This window comes from Hippoglossus hippoglossus, chromosome 20 (genome assembly GCF_009819705.1).
Source record: "Hippoglossus hippoglossus isolate fHipHip1 chromosome 20, fHipHip1.pri, whole genome shotgun sequence".
Classification (NCBI taxonomy): Eukaryota; Metazoa; Chordata; class Actinopteri; order Pleuronectiformes; family Pleuronectidae; genus Hippoglossus; species Hippoglossus hippoglossus.
Window position 1 is genome coordinate 13,423,146 of NC_047170.1, and position 19,316 is coordinate 13,442,461.

The 19,316-nt window shown below is 43.1% G+C and overlaps 1 protein-coding gene across 2 annotated transcripts in view; it reads left to right on the plus strand.

The window, feature by feature from the left end:
• Positions 1–19,316, plus strand: part of plod2 (procollagen-lysine, 2-oxoglutarate 5-dioxygenase 2) — a 33,160-nt gene that overhangs the window by 12,718 nt on the left and 1,126 nt on the right. The window contains exons 2-18 of one of the 2 annotated variants that reach the window (XM_034572901.1): positions 64–155; positions 1,064–1,200; positions 4,158–4,321; positions 6,615–6,727; positions 7,275–7,338; positions 7,631–7,728; positions 9,300–9,401; positions 11,238–11,363; positions 11,467–11,588; positions 12,823–12,927; positions 13,829–13,954; positions 15,088–15,229; positions 16,062–16,124; positions 17,249–17,362; positions 17,668–17,733; positions 17,914–18,018; positions 19,039–19,185. In XM_034572901.1, coding sequence (XP_034428792.1) covers positions 64–155; positions 1,064–1,200; positions 4,158–4,321; positions 6,615–6,727; positions 7,275–7,338; positions 7,631–7,728; positions 9,300–9,401; positions 11,238–11,363; positions 11,467–11,588; positions 12,823–12,927; positions 13,829–13,954; positions 15,088–15,229; positions 16,062–16,124; positions 17,249–17,362; positions 17,668–17,733; positions 17,914–18,018; positions 19,039–19,185 — 1,886 coding nt within the window. The remainder of the gene's footprint in view (positions 1–63; positions 156–1,063; positions 1,201–4,157; positions 4,322–6,614; positions 6,728–7,274; positions 7,339–7,630; positions 7,729–9,299; positions 9,402–11,237; positions 11,364–11,466; positions 11,589–12,822; positions 12,928–13,828; positions 13,955–15,087; positions 15,230–16,061; positions 16,125–17,248; positions 17,363–17,667; positions 17,734–17,913; positions 18,019–19,038; positions 19,186–19,316) is intronic. The other variant, XM_034572903.1, reaches the window with a different exon arrangement.

Genomic DNA, 19,316 nt, shown 5'->3' on the forward strand with positions numbered 1-19,316 from the left:
GAAACAGGATATTCCCAAATCCCTGTAATCAGCTGTGGAAATGTGCTCTCCTCTCTCTTTCAGAAAAATTGCTTGTCTTAACCGTAGCGACACAGGAAACAGATGGCTTCCTCCGCTTTATGCAGTCCGCAAACTATTTCAACTACACTGTGAAGGTAAGGATCCTTTTCTCCTCTTCCAAAATCACATCCACCAATGGGCAGTTTGTCCCAGCACACAATGCTACACACACACACACACACACACACACACACACACACACACACACACACACGCGGCAGCCAAATGTTTTCTTTTGAAAAACACAATTCACAAGATTGATTAGGCCCATTAAGGGAAACAGTGAAGTGCGGCAAGCTGCAAAAGGAACTTTACAGCGAACGCTGCTGAGTGTGGGCGCAGATTCCCCTATGTGGTCGAAAAAGCAACGGTAAAATAAAAAAAACATTGCTTTTTGTGGCGTGGGGCGCCGAGTTCATGGCCTGCTCACGTTTCCTCAGATCTCTCCTCCCCAGTTTGTATTCCACCTCCTGCAGACACACACCTGCAAACCCCAACAACTCAGGTGTTTCCTCAACGCCTCAAGTAATTTGGACCCATGAGGTTATCGTAAACTCCAACCTTCATATTTTTCTCTCGCCAATCACCTCTGTGTGTGTGTGTGTGTGTGTGTGTGTGTGTGTGTGTGTGTGTGTGTGTGTTTTATTCATGGGCATGTTACAAGTTTGTTCTGGCAGCTTTTACAGACAGGAGTGAACAAAGTGAGTCATTCTAGCAATCAGTGGACTGGATAGCATAACGGATCCATTGTCCAGACAAGATTCTTTGACCTATTTTCCCCTTGAATCAAGGGTAATTTTGGTGATATCACTGGACTGGCCAAACTCACGCCCCCTTAATTCCGGAAAAGGTCTTCGAAGATTCTTGCATATTGAAAAATGAGTGAAATCCTTTTTGAAAACAGAATTGTTTAATCACTGCAAAGCTTCCTTTTGGGGATTTTTGGTGTCAGACCAGTTCACGTCAGTTCTCCACAACTTGTCCTTCATGTTTTATGTCTCAGGTGTTGGGAATGGGAGAGGCGTGGAAGGGCGGAGATGTGGGTCGTTCTATCGGTGGAGGGCAAAAAGTCAGACTACTGAAGGAGGCCATGGAGGCTCTGGCTGACCAGGAGGATCTCGTTGTCCTGTCCGTGGACAGGTACGTTGACAACCAAAGATGTTTTTGAAGTTTGTTTTATTTACCTTTACGTGCCCCCCCCCCCCCCCCTTCTTTCTTTGTCGTCAGGTAATTTCAGCATTTTCTTCATAATCTGACATTTTTTGTAATTCAACTTCACGAAATTGAGGACATTTCTTCAGCATAAAGATTAAATATTCATCTCAAAGCTTAAATTAATCCTTGTTTATCTGATTGGATTAGTATTTATTTTCAATGACCATCATTTTTGCAGCCAACAAATATACATATATATATATATATATAAACACTAAATCTGATTTATATCATTTTTCTGTGTTTCTGTGTTTTTTCATTTTCTTTCTCTGAGAGATGTTCAGCTACTACCATGACAAAATGAATCCATCACAATGAATTACAGCGCAGGTCTATGTATTTAAAGTGAAACTCATTTTCACTATAGCAGCCTGTAATAATTGCTTTGCTTCCTCCACTCGTTCATGCAGAGTGATCATTACAGAGCATCAGCAAATATACGATTAGAGTAATGCTCACGTGCAGGTGGCTGAGTTAGGATTTGTCACGGCCGATGGAAAGTTTGAATGAGGTAATGAGAGTGATTTGGGATAATAACAGCTTGGAAGGTCATAGATCCTTAATTGAACAGGAGATGATTATACTTACTGTAGCTTGACACAACTTGCAAAGGTGTCACACCCCTGAAACAGGTTACTGGAATATATATATATTTTTTTTCTTTCAGTGGAAGTGATTGTTGTGTAATAAATAAGATCTGACACAGGAGATGATGACACAATTGTGTGTATTTAAAAAATCTATAAAGCAGCTCTGACTCCTCAACCCTTCTGATAGCTGAAATATTTGACTGCACTTCTGAGCATGTGCTGAATTCCAGAAATGAAGAGGAAAAGATAACATCTCTGTTATCTTTATCTGTTTATCAGAGGAACCATTAGAGCAGTGTTTGCAGAAGGACACTCAGTGCAGCTTTAGACTCTACGCTGGCTTCTGTCCTGCCAGCTATTGATTTAAAACACAAATTAACTCTTGAGTTGAGTCTCAATTAGATGGTTTCTGCTGAGTGTTCAGTTATGCTCTAAAAACCAAAAGTCGTGTTATGTATAAAATGCTCTGATTGTGCTCAAAGCTGTTTGTCTGCACTCAGCCACAATAAACTGTTCCTGCACAAATGTCCTGTGCTTCAGTTTGAGTCGGTCTGAATACTGATCTGATTTCTGCAGATTTCTGCTCTTGCTCTTGGTTTTTGTGAAATGACCAAACCAATAAAATGGCAGGTTTGACGTGGACCAATGAAAACGTCACAACATACACACAAATCTAAGATCTCGGGGAGAAAATCTATTTTAATGGTGCCATTATTTTCCTTAAAGGTTTTCCTTAAATCTAATTATATCTGTGTCATGTGAATACATCCTTGGCTTTCAAGTGGTATTTACACATAATTACGCCAACACTGTTGCTAGGTAACAAACAACTGAATGGATGGCGACGTGTTTCTATGGTGTCTGCGTGTCAGAGTTTATGAACGGGAAAAGTTCATAAACACACATGCTCAGCCATCCTGACCCAGACCTCGACTGTCACCACACAGTGTGTGTGAGAGCAGTGGGTATTCGAGAGAGAGAGAGGAGGAGGTTTTGAGGGAAATCATCACAGAATCTGAAAGTGAAATGAAGAAATGATGCTCGCGAAAAAATAACCACACTCTTGAGTAAAAAAAGGGAAAGAAACTCCACACTCAATAAGTGAGAGAGTGTCAAACAAGCCAGTTTGGTCATTATTGTCTGGTAATTAAGTTTTTAAACTCTTGTTTAATCAAATCAATGTTCTGTTTTGGATTGCGGGTCCTTTTTTTTTTTTTGCTGGAGCAGTAACTGTGATTGATGAGGTAACAAGCGACAGTGGGTTCTTGTATGAACATGTGTCGGCCACATGTGGACACACAGAAGAGCCAACGCTGGATGTTCGTTTGACTCCGTTCTTCTTGTAACATGTTGGACTGAGGAGGCTCGGATTGTATAAAGGAGTCTTGCTTTTTCTGGAACCTTATGTAAACTGGTGTGTGTATTTATCCAAGGTCACTCGTAGGCGGACAGCGGTCCAGACCCAGCCCCCCAGTCCCATTCGGACTCAGCATTATATTCTATTAGTCATTCAGAAATATTTCAATTTGACAGAGCAACTTAATTTTAACTGGTGCAGCATTTCTAGCTTTTATTGCTCTGGGTTTGCGGCCCAGGAAACTTACAGACCAATCGCATAGGTTGTAAATCATCTCCCATAACGCTGCTCAGCCCGTCGCCGACACTCGAGACAGTGAGTGAGAGACACAGAGGAGAGACGAGACGGGCCGAGAGGTCAAAGCTGGAGAAATCAGCAGGGAAAGGGAGGGAGTTGGATTTAAGAGGAAAAACTGAGCAAATGAGGTGTTAAAAGCTGTTTGAGTGTAAAGATGTGACGTGAATGTGAGTGTGTTGAAATGTGAAACACAAGAACGCAGACCCTAGTGCAGAATAAATGTCAGTGATTCCTGGGACCAGCGTGAATCGGCTCTTTTACTACGATGACTTCACGCCATAAAGTAATGAAAGAAACATGAGGATTTTCCACATCCCAGAAATATCTGCCCTTTCAGTGATTGCAATGCTTTTTAACAAGTCACCACGGAGCCACCACACTGCCTGCATCAACACGGTGTCTTTGTGGGTTAATGTCTGGCGCAGCAGGAACCTTTTGGAATTGCCCTGACGGTGCAGTCCAGGAATGCCTGCAGACACAAACGCTCACTCCTGAAGAATGTCCACTGTTTACATTTAGATCTCTATCTGTCTTAAACAAGTCAAAGCCAAAGGTTGTGTCTCTGAGGTAAAGTTAGTAAAACTGTCACACAAGGATAAAATCTAAAATGACAACCGCATTTCGCTTCTCCCCTTCAGCTACGATCTTATCTTCGCCGGGGGACCAGAGGAGATTCTCAGGAAGTTCCAGCAGGCCAATCACAAAGTGCTATTCGCTGCAGAGGGACTGATATGGCCAGATAAGAGACTTGCTGACAAGTACCCCTCGGTCCGCAGTGGGAAACGCTACCTCAACTCTGGAGGTGGGTTCCAAAAAATTCTAAACATGATGGAAATGCTGGAATGTTGAATGTCTCCTCCCTGACATGTTAACACTTTGTTGTCGGAAGCAAAAGTGACCCTCAACTACTCAGTGATCAGGTTACATGTTGCTACCACTTTATAATGTTGTAATCTGCATTGTTTTTAAATGAAGCCACACTCTAAACCCCATTTTTAGCCCAAACCCTTCCAGACTCTAATAATTGTCTAACTGAGACAAGTCTGGTAGCCACAGATTTTACGATGAGGTAGATCAGTGTTAATCTTGTAAATCCGAACACCTCCCTGTGTGTGTGTGTGTGTGTGTGTGTGTGTGTGTGTGTGTGTGTGTGTGTGTGTGTGTGTGTGTGTGTGTGTGTGTGTGTGTGTGTGTTGGTTTACATCTTCTACCAACAGCTGTCAAATCTTAAAGACTTGCAGGTCGAACAGGAATTCAGGGGGCGGGCTAAACACCAGCTACCCTTATTGTAGCTGATGTAGAGTGGTGGAGAGACAGACCAGTGTTAGTTTATGAATATGAAACCACCAGACTTTTATTATTGTGGAAGTACATTTACCCTGTAACGCGGCCTCCCAGTGGTCTGTCCTCTCCCTGCAATCGTTTCTCACTCGTGATGCATTGTTTTAGTGATCATCCTCCTTTTCCTCCTCGATATATCTACTTCACATGTACAGCTGTTCCAAAGCACAAAATCAGTGTGACCTCAAGTGAACTTTCTATTGTGCAAATTCATAGCAGAAGTTATCTCTGGGGCCTCGGGACAGGACTGATGGACTCTTTACAATATTATTTAGAGAGGCCCAACATTCCCCCATGAGCGAGGCTTGTGGCGAAAGTGGAAAGGAAAAACTTTTAGCGGGAAGAAACCTCGACTAAGTTAGCCTGCATTCTGGGAGTGCAGTGTTCCAGTGGGGTGATGGTTACTATTAGGTCTGTATGATATGATTGCGCCTGATTATTAAGGGATTATTGAGGTTTTCGAATTCTGTGCTGGTTTTTACAAGGAGCCGCTATATTCTGGATCAGCTGGAGTCGTTTATGTTTTTCTGCATCTTTTCGACACAGAATCTGCCAGATTTTTTTTTGCCATGTTGGGTATATCATCTGTACACTGAGTACATGCGGAGGATTTAACAAAGGATGAGTGTATCCTCAAATGACAGGACCAGCTGCATCCTTGCCCGTTCTTCAGGACACTGAATTGCTGCCTTCCCTGTGGTCATCAGCCTGGGCTGACCTCCCATATTGGAGCCTAGCTGTCTCAGGCTGATCAGAGACTGTTTTTAGCGTTCATTGTCATTGACATGACATGTGGATTTGTCTTGGCCCCCCGAATGTCCCGCAGTTCCTATAAAATTGTAGGCTTTGTTCGCGCTCCTATGGATCCTGCCCAAGTGACCATCGGGGAATGTTTTAGAGCATCTGGAGACTCACCACTGGGTCACAGAGTAGAGTGAGTGACAGATAGAATCAAGATACACTGAGGTTGTGCTTTCATTTAAGGTGATCAGCCAAATAACCTGAAACTGGGGAGCAGTGCAGAACAGTGACTTATTTTCCCACAGGCATTGTGACAAAAAAGAAATTCACTTCCCAGGGTTTTCCGTGATCTGTTGTTTTTAAAGCTATCATTTTGTGAACGAGCTGCTGACAATACGAATCGCATGAAATGTTGTGATTTGCTTTTAACTTTTCTTGCGCTGCTGCCATTTAGATTATATCATGTTTACCCATCGACTTGTTTATAGTGTCTGAGGCTTTTTAAATTTTTTTAATGAGGGGATGCAAAATGGCATAGACCAGCGACATAGCCAAACCCTGCAATCTGCGTCTGTGGTCAGTGACCTTAAGCGAGAGAAGGAAGACGAGGAGACGAGGAGATGACAGGGAAAACAGGAGGAGAGGTTGCCATGTGAATGTACATTTAGAGAGGGTGTGAGATGCTCACTGGTTCAGAGGCTCAGTGAGTAGTGCACTGTAGGACAGTTATGATGTATAGATTACAGCTCTCAGACAGGCCTTCATTACACTATTCTCTCGACAAACTGTGGGAAGGGAAAGTCCCTGCACATTTCTGGCCTGCTTTGGATTTTGGCCAAAAATCACACTTTGTGTGAAGCATTCCAGCTTCCTAGGGTGAAGTCTTCAGACTAAGGCGCCCGCAGATAGAGTATAATTGTCACCAAGCGCCTGCCAGCTATACGACCTTATTAACAACTCTCAGCCTATAATTTACAGCTGCATGTGTGATTCATTCTGTTTATTACTTGCAGGTATAATCGGCAGTGCCCCGTACATAAACAGAATAGTTTCACAGTGGGACCTCCATGACAACGATGACGACCAGCTCTTCTACACTAAAATATACGTGGATCCCTTACAAAGAGTAAGTATCTTGTATCTACGACAACACTGATTTAAAAAAAAAAAGAATAGATCCCTGGTAAACATACTGTAGCTGTGTCCCAATTCAGTGGCCTCCCTACGATCTACGTGGCCGTGTTCACATTGAAGGTTGAACTGAAATTAGACGGTCTGCTCTACAGAGGATTCCTGTGATCGGCCCACAATAGAGCTGTAGTTAAACATGACAAGCAAGTTTTGATGCCCCTTGGTTTTTTAAGATGTTTACCATTAGCCGTTTGGTTGAGTTAAAGCCTGAAACATCTTGTTTCTTGCCGGCACCATGTTAGTCAATGAATCATGGGATAGGTTGGGCCGGGAAGGATTCAACCATTGGAGCTCTCGTTTCTCTGGGATGAAAGGACAGATTAGTCGGCCACATCTGGAGGAGCCTTTGAAACGGGACATAAATTCGCTGCTGTGACACCATCAGTCTTCAAATGCAGCCTCCGAAGGATGCGGCCGCTGAATTGAGACACAGCTTGTATCTTGAATAGCTTCGTAACTGTCTCTATGTTCATGTTTTTCAGCAAAGACTCAATATGACTTTGGACCACAAGTGCCAGATTTTCCAGAACCTGAACGGGGCAGTTGGTGAGATATTCCCCAAACATTTATTCTATGATTCAATTTCCTGATTATCTGCCTAATATTTGTCAAACATTCCAAATAATGTCATTTGAAACCCCAGTTTTCTTAGTAAACTTAAACCTGTATCGTGATCCCCATTTCTCTGCCACGCTTCTGTGAAAGATCGCATATTTTCAGAGAACTTGTCATCTTGGCAACTTACCCGGCAAATTATAAAGCTTTGCCACTCTTGCCCATGTGGTAAGTCAGTTTTCATAACCTGGCCTTAAATGTCTCATGTTCCTCCTTCTGGCAGATGAAGTGCTTCTCAAGTTTGGAACAGACCGAGTGAGAGTCAGAAACACAGCGTACGACTCTCTGCCGGTGGTTGTCCATGGAAACGGAAACACCAAAGTAAGTAAGGAATAATGACCTCACGCACATGTTATATATATATATATTCAACTCATGGCACAGCGTGTACTTCTAAGTTAATCCTCCTTATCTAGGACACCGCATATAGCTTTGGGTTGAATTGTTGAACTCTTTGTCCTTTTTGCTGATGACTTTCTATTGGCCAATGCCTTTTGGATTTTCCTCCAGCTAACACTCATCGCCAAAGATTGCATTACAGTGTCTAAACTCCCATACAGTCGGGAAATATGCATTCTGTTCATGTGATACTTGCCAGACCCTGATCTAAAAAGCCAGCTCCTTATTCAGTGGAGAAGAAACGTCTGGCCAAAACTACGCTATCATGCAAAGTACATTTTCTCCTCCCCCTCATTCCCTGTACATGTGAGTGACGGGCTCTGCGAGCTGAAGAGCAGGATGTCCGTACACATTTTCTTCTCCGGTCTTTTTCCTTCCCCTGACTCTTCACACGTCTCGCTCCACCACCAGCTGCCTGTCTCTGGTCTTCCTTGGTTAGGGACCAAACCCACCACAGTGTTGAGTCACTCTTCCCAGAGGCCTCAGCATCTGGAGGAGAAGCTCGAAACTGTAGATCACAGAATCTGTGTCCTAGCAGTGGTTTCTCATGTGGAGCCTGCTAGATGGGTCTGTTACCATTAGTTAGTATTATTTTCCGGTCCACATGCCAAGTTCAATCTGGCGACAAATACATGATCACTCTTTAATGTCTCCAATAAATGATTCATAAACAGTAGCGCTTTGGAAATGATATGTTCCCAGACAATTTCTAACATTTACGCCCACTAAATACAGAGCAGTTATGATTGTGATTGCAATATGCTGACATTTATGAAGAGAACCACGGTGAGATAGCTGTCTGTCAACTGCTGTGTTCCCTCGACTGAAGCATGCAGCAGTTTACCCACTTCTTAAGAAACAGAGCCGTGACCCTGCCAGTTTATCAGGATTTTACTTATCACCTTCAAAGCACTTCCTGGTTTTTCTCCCGGTTATATTGCGAAGTTTCTTCTACTCCCATGTGAGCCAGAGTGCAGCCTCAGATCCTCAGACAGGGCTCTGGTGGCTGTTTATAAATCCCGACTTAAGACTAAAGGTGACCAGGCTTTGGTTGTCAATGCCCCTCAGCTCTGAAACTCCTCAAACTGGTTTGAAGATCTGAGGCTTGAAGAATCAGTCACATATTTTAAAATCACTTTTATCACTAAAAACAGCCTTTGTTTTAGTCCAGAAACATTTTAATCCCGGTTCAACCATGTTAAACACTTTGTAACTTTGTTTTGAGAACTGCATGCGTTTGTTTATTATTATTTATTATCACTAGATTGTCAAGTCACAATCTCCGTGGAATAGATATTCCTTACCCTGTGATTCTTCTCAGTCATTTTCACATTCTTCCAGTAGATCTGAAAATCCAAAGTTGTATTCCAGGTTGGGTTATTTCAAACACAGTGCTTTTGGTGTAAAACAGAGGAGTCATGGAATTGTTGCTTATGTTGCTATTAATCTTCCGTAACAAGTTGTTCACCTTCGTTGAAATCTTTCCTTTACAGATGTATTTGAACTCCTTAGCCAACTATGTCCCCAACACGTGGAACTATGAACGTGGGTGCGGCCACTGCGACGACGATGTTGTGGACCTGTCTCAGTTAAAAGTAAGTCCCACAAATGATCCCATTCCACTTCTATTTGCTGTCCACTTGAGTCCATTTTTAAATAGCCACTGTGGAAAGTTTGTCTTCAGCCTCCTCCCTGGAGAGGAAAGGATGAAACACAGCCTGGTTTTCCAGCATGAGCGATCCATCTATCAATGACAGTCTAGACAGAAGGAGGGTTGCCCAGCCAGTCCTATTTCAACAGATAAGCATTGGTGCCACACACACTCCCGTTCCAACAATAACAGGTCATGCACCCATTGGTCCTTTTGGCCCCTTTTAAAAGAGCATAAGTGCCAGAGAAACTACTTGGGGAAGCGGAAGCACTGCACTGCTGTGGTGCAGGATATGGCTTCTGGGGTTTTCGGAAGGGCTCACTTAAAAGGGTGTCACTGTCGACCAGCCTTGCTTTTAGTGGGCCTCGCAGTATGGGTTATATCCATAATAATAAGTTATGGTGGTTTTGCTGAAAATTTGTCACAAAGTGCAGCCAAGCACAGCAACGTATAGACGGCAGGAATGGCAGGAACTAGGAAATATCTCCGGCTGTGTGGTTGCATCTGTCAAAAATGTTTTAGTGTTTTACAAATGTACTTCTCTCTTTCTGGGAAGATTACTGAAGCATACACACAATTACAGTCAATATAGTGTTTTTTTTATAATCCTTGTTTTTATCTACTCTCCTTCTGCAAGTAACTTTGCTGTAAACCTGTTCAAATGTGCAACAAAATGGGGTTTTCTGTATTCCTGCAGACTTTAAATAGTTAAAACTGGAGCTGATTCAAGACAAACCCAGGTACATGAAAGGCATCTCTGTGCAGGCTGCTCTCAGTGACCCTCTATAATGAATGCAAAGAAAACACTGCTTTGCAATAATAGAGAAGTTAGTGGGCATTTCATTGCACTGTGCTACTCTGTGTTTGGGACAGAGACTTCTGGAAGATCAGGTCATGTGGAAACACTGGACATTCTGCCCTTTCTTGTGGGTAAAAACCCATTTGGATCTTTGTGTACTTTGGATGTAGGACTGAGTTTAGGTCGTATATAGACCTGTGCTACACCACCAGAACTGCTCCTGTGCCAGCCAGACCACTTTGCTGCATACTGTAGTTTTGTCTCTTGTGTAATAGGTGTTGCTTCCAGTTTTCAGTGGCTATTCCCTGTCCCTTTCTGCCACTCCCTTTCCCTTTGCTGGCTGTCCACTGTCATTCTGTGACAACTTCCAGCTCCAACTGGCTGGATGCACAAGCGCTCTCTTCATGTGCCTGAAATACAGTCATTGCGGAACTTGCAAATTAGATGGTTTCTGCTCGGATCCCCTTTGATCCCTGGCCCAGACCTTCTCTGTGAACTGGTCAAGAGGATCAAGAGTCCAGACTGAGCTGTGTGGGCTGGAGCGGAGTGTCATGGGAAAATGTTTCCTCTTCTCTTCCCTGTGCCTCTTGCATCATTTTCTGTATGTCATCTTAGGCTTAGCTGTCTGAGCGATACTTGTGTACATGTGCTGTTCTTTATAGAGAGTTACACGTGGCAGTGTGGGTTAGAGAGCCTGTAAGGCAGTTTGTTAATGTGTTATAATGTAAACTTAAAGTATATTTGTAAGACAGAACACTGCAGAGAAGACGCACAAGGGCCACATCCGTTAATTAAATGCTATGAGGTGGTACTAAGGAAAAGAGAATGATGTCATGGATACCATCTGGAGCAACATCACTGTTTGTTTATGTCTAATGTGTAAACGTCAAAATCCTCCATGATTGATTCTAAACAGTGTTCCCTTACTGGGGCCCTGTTGTTTAAAATAGTCCTAATTTGTCTCTCCTCTAATCTAAACAGGAATATCCGAATGTGTTGGTTGGCGTGTTCATCGAGCAGCCGACACCATTTCTTCCCGAATTCTTCCAGCGGCTGCTGACCCTGGATTATCCTCATGACAAAATCCACCTTTTTGTCCACAACAATGTGAGTCTCCAGCTGCTGAATTTCTTCTTTTTTCCAACATCTCTATCAAACATGACCCTTGGCATTTGACTCCCAATCCATTACCCACTGGCTCTCTCCTCAGGAGGTTTACCACGAGAAGCACATCCAGAAGTTCTGGGAAGAGAACCGGAATGCGTTCACCAGCTTCAAGGTTGTGGGACCAGAAGAAAATCTGAGCCAAGGAGAGGCCAGGAACATGGCCATGTAAGCGCGCCGCTTCTCTAAATCTGTCATCTCTCAGAACCTGTGGTTTGAAGAACAGAATTGATGGAGCCATGTTATGGCAGCGTTGGCACAGATTAATCATAGCCTTTAGAAAAGGTGCCTGCTGAAGGTTTTTTTCAAAGCTTCCTCGTGGTTTCTATTTCAGAAAGCTTTTCTAAATATTTAACCGTGCAAATTAAAGCTCGACCTTTTTGGGGGCTGTTGCTGATAGTGACATAATGGCCGATATATATATAGATATAAAAAAATGGCAATGATTTCTAAAGGCTCACGTTTGCTGCCTTTATGTACAAAAAGATGTAGCCCCTCAAAGTTCCATGTGTCTAGAGGGCAGTGCAGAGTTGAAACATGTTAACGGTGAAGGAGGTTTTGGAGCAAAAGCAGCTGTTTGAATTAATGTTGTATTTCCTGTCGTTTCTTACCAACGCGCAAAGTCTCTTCTCAAAAAAGATCCTCTTTTGTTGAAATGTATTTCTCGAGTCCCTTGAGCTATTGGCTACACTGCCCCCTCACGATTTCCGGTAGCATTGCTCCGTTTTGTCTGCTTCGTCTGTATCTATAAGCTTTGGGAGGACATCCACAAATATGGACAAAATGAACTAGACCCTTTTAAAAAACATTGTGTTTTCATATAAGCTAATATTAATGCTGAAACTGATATTTCAGACAATGGCTCATATCGGCCAACAGATATATTGGCAGAGCTATTGTCTATTGTCAGCTCAAATTCTGCTCGCTAGACTATTTTATAATTTCTTAATCTGGACTGTAGGAAAGTGTGGATGTGATTTACTCCGTGGCAGCATCTCAGGTGCAGTTTCCCCCCCCACAGGGAGCTTCCCGTCATTGTTCAGTGTTGAATAACAGTCTGTTGTCACAGTGATATTTCAATCTGTGAGGCCTCAACACAGCGATCAGATCAAAAGCACAGCAACCCTAAAGAGCGCTGGTCAGGACATCCCTATAATGAAGAAGTCTAAGGTTTATGAGAAGCCTCTAATCTTCCTACAATCCTATTATCCACTGGAGGCTTAAAGATAGTCAGCGAGAGTCTGACTCTGCAATTAAAAGTGACATCTTATACTTAGGTGCTGATAAATTCCAACTTGTGGTGGTGATTACTTCCAAGTATTTCACTGACTGTAATCAGGGCTGGAATATACAATCACTACTTTCTCTGCCATGTCTATGTCTTTTTGGTTTTTTTGATCAGGGATCTTTGCCGTAAGGACGCAACGTGTGAGTACTACTTCAGCATGGATTCTGACGTCATGCTCACCAACAGACAGACACTGAAGCTCCTCATCGAGCAAAACAGGTAAACACACGGTAACCGGGACACGGGCCGCACTGGAACACGTTCAGCAGACCTCCTTGGAAGCCGCTGTGATCATTGAAGCACTGAATTCATGCCTCCATTGGCGAAAGCGCAGGAACATTACAGCCGAGTGAATGAAAGTTTAAAAATAAAAGGCTCTGGCTTCCTGTTTTTGCCTGACCACATGGAAACAGTGAAGGAGTCCATTGCTCTAACCCCCGAAATGCCACTTTGCGTTATACAAAAAACAAACGTGCAGAGCTTTTTTCCTTCTGCAGCTCATGACTGTGAAGAAGGCTTCCCACAAACTAGATGTCATTGTGGCTGTGGGCTTGTATTGTGACCTGTTGGAAGCATGCAAAGCAAAAGCCTTTCTAGGATATTTAAAGACAGCATGAGAATTTTGTACTGGCACAAAACCTGTGGAAGTAAAATGCAGATGTATCTTATTCTAGACATTTTAGCCTTAGCATATAGCTTAGCCCATATCTACCCATGCCCCATTTTTTCTTAAAGCCTGCCTAGTTTCTCATTTAATAGGAAAAAAATTCCTTTCATTGTGGTTTGTGGGCCTAGAAGAAAAGCAGTGGAAAAAATCCAGTGTTACAGTATCTCATGCAAATTCAAAGAAACAGACAAAAGAAAGCCTGCTGCAGAAAGCGATCCAGTCCAGCATGACGTACAGCTCTGGTTTACATTAGACACTTCTACGATCTGTTACCGACTTGGCTGCGAGCGTATCTTTCCAGTGAGAGGCTGATCTCCTCCGCGCAGGACGCACGGCCTCACCAGCGAGGCACTCGGTGCATTAGTTGGCCGGCCGTCTGTGAGATGTCACTGAGTTTTATCTGCCTTGAGAGAATTACCATCTCTCCGCTCTGTCTCCCCTGCTTCCCTACAGAAAAATAATTGGTCCCGTTGTCACTCGTCACGGGAAGCTGTGGTCCAACTTCTGGGGAGCCTTGAGTCTCGATGGTTATTATGCCCGCTCCGAAGATTATGTCGACATTGTGCAGAGAAAACGCATGTAAGTCACAAGTGGCACACACAGCTATGGCTCTGCATTGTTATGGTTCACACACCATGTATATGTTTAGCGTTGGTCATGACTGTAATTATTGTGCTGAAACAACTGTTGCCCATGCTAACCCATAAAAAACAACTCAACTCTACGTTGCACATATGCAGAGTCATTAAAGACTGAGGCGTGAGAAAAGCAGAAGTCAAATTCACTTCTCCTCTCTGACAGACTCACTGTTTGTTTTTTTTACGAGATTGAAAATAAGTTGAAATAGCGGCCAGATGACGCAGAGGAATAAACATCCACCCACCGCAGTGGAAACGCAGGTTTAATCACCCGTGGACGACAGTGAGGGATCAGGCTTCTGTCGCTGCATTAGCAACTCCTACACTACTGGTTAGATAGAGGGGTGAGGAGGTGAAGGGAGTTGGGATCCGGGAATAGTTTGACTTTCCAGCACAACAGGGGACGTTTGTGGTGAGAGATTCTAAAGTGTAATGGAACTGTTTGTCCCAAAATGAGAGAAACTGGTGAAAATCCAGGGTGGCAAAATTATATTTTGCACAACTGTTATGTTCATTTGGACATGGTTCTAAGCAATAGTTCTGAAACTGTTTGTCCCTGACTGAATTCAAATGATCTCAGCTGCACATTAGTGGTATTTACTGGATTGTATTTGATGCTGTCCAGCAGTAACCACTAAAAACCCTACAAAACCACATTTAAATCTGCTGGATGTGTATTTTTATTGGATTAGCATCAAATTGCCCCACTCATAGGTGGCAGTGCTCAAAAAATATGACCCTCAAAATGTCAAGGAAAATGATTCCTTAAATCCATGCAAAAATTTGGCCCATATTCCATCCATCTACCAAGTGTCATGCAAATGCGTTCAGTAGTTTAAACGTAGTCCTGCTGACAAACAAACCGAAAGACAAGGGGGCGAAAAACACAACCTCCTCTATGGAGTTATTATTTATGTCTTTTCCCACGTGTACCATATACAGTATCTCAGCAGTTCATCAACAACTCCTACAGCTCACCTGTAGTCACGGATGACATGACGACTGCAAAGTCTCCTCCAGCGTTTCGGCGGTTGGCTGCTGCAAAGTGAGCTCTTCCTCTCTTGTTGTTTCTAGGGGCGTGTGGAACATTCCTTACATGGCACACATTTACCTGGTCAAGGGCCAAGTGTTGAGGAATGAAATGAAAGAGAGGAACTTCTTTGTCCTGGAGAAACTGGACCCGGATATGGCTTTGTGTAGAAATGCCAGAGAACTGGTAAGAAGGCCCGGCTTCCATCTTTAAGGATTCACGTCTCTAAACTAATATTCTGTATTTTAGTATTATTATTATTATATTTTAGTCTTTAAAAACATGTTTAAAACCTGTAAGGACGTTGCTACTTTAAAGGAAATTTATACCAGAATATTAACGCCTGTACTAGAGAAAATATTATTAGCATTACTAGTTTATAAATGCAATGAATCTTAACCCTGACAAAAGCGAACAGCTCAACGGAAACCAAAGATGAAAGCTTGGCAAGTATGAGCGGACTAAAATGTCTTCGTCTGTCATCGAGGCATGATCCTTCCCTGTTTATGGTTTCTCTATGGTGTGTAAAGGGTTCCTTGCTCCACTTATATCCCATCATCCTTCACTTTCTTTTGCCCTCGTTGTCATATGAGCACAGACAGTGCAGCCTGTTGCAATGCCTGGTTGTGCTAAAGCCGACAAATCCCACCTTGTGTGTTACTGAATGTGTTTTCCTTTCCTTAGCGGTTTTAAAAGCTTTTAAAAATGTGTCTCCAGCTAACGCTTTAACCTCACTGACATGTCCCCTGTACTCCGCTCGAAACGACTACCCCGCCGGATCCAAACCCCGGGTACTTTTGGATTGATTGACCCTTTTCCCAGCATGCACTCCTCTCCCGTGTTAACCCACAAAAAACATCAGCTTCAGAGGGAATCTTGCTCCTTTGTTTCATGCAGGCGTGTTCCCCCTCCTCCTGAGTTTCCATGTATGTGACGTATTTATATTTCTACCGTGTCTCTGATTCTGAAACATTGATTCATGTTATTCTATTTACACGATGCTTCTCCTTCATTTTAGACCAGTCACAGAGAAAAAGACTCCCCTTCTCCGGAATCATTCCATATGCTCAGGCCCCCAAAGGTTTCCACTTGTTTTGATTATTCTGCTTTGTGAAACATCCATTTCCAATGGGTCAGCACTGAGAATCTGGATCATTTCATTGACAGACTCTCATTTGACTAAAGATTTCTTGGCTCTGCCGAGTAAAAATGTTGTTTCATCGAAAAAATGTTTTGAGTCTAAGTTGCTGTCCGTGTTGCTGCCTCATGTCCATATTTAAAAAACGATGACTGGCAGCTCTTTGGAAATCGATGTTGACCTTTTTTCTTGTGATGAGACAAGCAGACTTGTCTAAGGTAGAGAGAAAGAAAGACCTGAGCGCTGTCCTGTTGTAATTATCACTTCCTAGAGGAGATGAAGGGGGAGAAAGAAGAGTTCCTCATGCAAGTCCCCTGTCCTGATGCTTTACAGAGAACAGCCAAACCCCACAGCAAACACATGCAACCACATGCAACCTCTAAACACACCGACTGATTTCAGACTAGGCTCCAAGAAAATTATTGTCAGTCTTAAATCATCCGGCTCCAAACCTCAGCTTTCACACACCATTTGGAAACGTACATTTGCGGAACCAATCCCTGATTCATTACTCTTTTATGAAGCCTAGTCTGACAGAGTCCACCCCCCCAATGCTTCAACGTAGAGGGAATATCATTCCTGGACTTGCTTTATCCCAACCTGCCCCCCCCATTCCTGTTCTCCCAATCCTCTCACCTCACTGCCCCACCCTCTCCTGTTCCCCACCAACACCCCTGCAGCCCCCCCCCCCCCCCCCCCAACAACCCATAAATAATCTTAGATTATTTATATGGCACCTGTCTCTGTTTTTGGTTCTCTCTATGATCATCATAGTTGATTTCAGTGTCTTAAAACACACTGAAATCACACTTGATTTGATTTTTTTGTGCAAATGAAGCTTTTAAGTAGTTTGCCACAAGTTTTTTTTTTTTTTTTCATTTTATACCAGTGCTAACCTTAAAAGAGTCATAAACATTTTACCATAATTATAACCTGCAGTGCGCTCATGCACTGTAGATCTGCACGTGTTATGGTTGTTATGAATGCTTCTTGTGAGACATTACTGAGATTGTTTGCCTCCCTAAAATCTGTGAAAGTGACTTGATGTTTTTCCCCGTTTGCTGCAGGGAGTCTTCATGTACATAACAAACCGTCACGACTTCGGGAGGCTCATTTCCACCGCCAATTATAACACTTCTCATTACAACAGTGACTTGTGGCAGATATTTGAAAACCCTGTGGTAAGTCATTATGACCTCTCCTTTATTCTTCAATCATAAAAAATAGACATTTCTTTCTGAGTAGCAGCGATAAGGAGCAGCCACCTGTAAAGGTTATTAGACATAATGGATTAGAGATGTGAGACAGCTTTGACTTAATGACTTCAGTGTGATAGCACTCCTGACTGATAAGGCCGGGTGATTTACTGTATTTGGCACGCTGGGACGTGCCTTGCAGGAGAGAGGATTAGCTCCGCGAAGTATGCGGGTCAGAAAACAGTCCAAATAAAAAAAGGCCACTAATCCGAAATTCTTTCTATTTCCAGGACTGGAAGGAGAAATACATCCACAAAAACTACACTCGGATTTTCACTGAAAACTTCTTGGAGCAGGTTTGTATTGATGTGTGTTTGACATGTACAGTAGGCAAAAGAGAAATGACATGATGTCGTGCAGCAATCCCAACATCTGGTTTTAACATGCAGGATCTGGGTATCCCATTAGTCAGGGCAGCTGGAGGTGAAGGTGTGAGTGAAGTCTATTCTCAGTCGTCTCTTTCTGCATGTTTACAGCCCTGCCCAGATGTGTTCTGGTTCCCAGTGTTCTCAGAGAAGGCCTGCGATGAAATAGTGGAGGAGATGGAGCACTACGGTTCCTGGTCTGGGGGCAGACATGAGGTCAGTAGAACTGCAGTGAACACGGTGGAGACACATAGTGGCAGACGTGGGTAGCTACGCGTTAGATGTACTCTGTTACATGTGTGAGTAGTTTTTTCAATAAATTGTACTCCTGAGAGTAGTTGTTTTGCTAAATACTGTAGTTCTGACTCCTACTCAGTTGCATTACTGATGAAAAATAATTACTTTTCCAGTGCGGACAAACCAGCAACGGTTCAAGTTGAAGACATTTGCTGTAACATATTAACTTCGTATAATACTTACTTCTTTTTAAGTGTCTGAATTACATGCTTATTATCGTAGAGCTGAAGCCTTCAAAGTCTAATTGTATTCGAATGTTTTGTTCAATGTGTGTTGTATTTAACACGAAGTGAAAGTAAGTACATAACATTGCTCTGTAAACTTTATTGTTCCAAACATTCCTTCGTCAGTCGGCTGAGTCGTTATCTCCGGGCCACCTCTCTCGCCCCCGTGTGAGCCAGATGTGCTGAGCAGCGAATGGCCTGTTCTTCAGATTAGATTTTTATTTTATGTGTTTATTAGGACACGCATCATCTCGCACACAGACACACAACTGATGATCCGCGTTCTTGTAAACACATGTGCTTTTAATTTTATCACCGTCGTCTCCAGGTCCAACATTTAAATATAATGGAATAAAACATTATGATGTTGTGTTGATGGTGTTTAAGTCATGCGGCCGGTTTTATGTGGTTTGAAATTGGTCATTAATGTGCCTAAAAGTTTGCCTGGGAGACTAAATGTATACAGATACTTGGACTAACTCTGTTTGGAGAAAGCGCTGGGCTGGATGGGTCATTAAGCCTGACGCAGGCCGACAACGGCACAGCCTGCGGTTTTGCAGACAAACACATGAACACACAGACGCGTCATCATCATCATCATCAGCATCGTCACCACACTGAAAACCACGGTCACACACAAAGAGGACGGTGGGTCATTTGTTCCGTCGTTAATCACACTGCAGTGTTTTGCTTTATTTTCTCTCCTCCTCCTCAGGACAAGCGGATCACCGGAGGCTACGAGACGGTGCCGACGGACGACATTCACATGAAGCAAATCGGCTACGATAAAGAGTGGCTCCACTTCATCCGAGAGTTCATTTCACCCGTCACGTTAAAGGTTTTCTCTGGCTACTACACAAAGGTTAGTGTGTCCACAGGGAGAAATGAAGGGGAGATAAAGAACGAGCTCCACCGCTATTCAGCCAAAAGCTGAAACAGCAGGAATAAAGTTAGCGTATTACCCTGTGATGAGTTTTTACACGTCTTTGACAT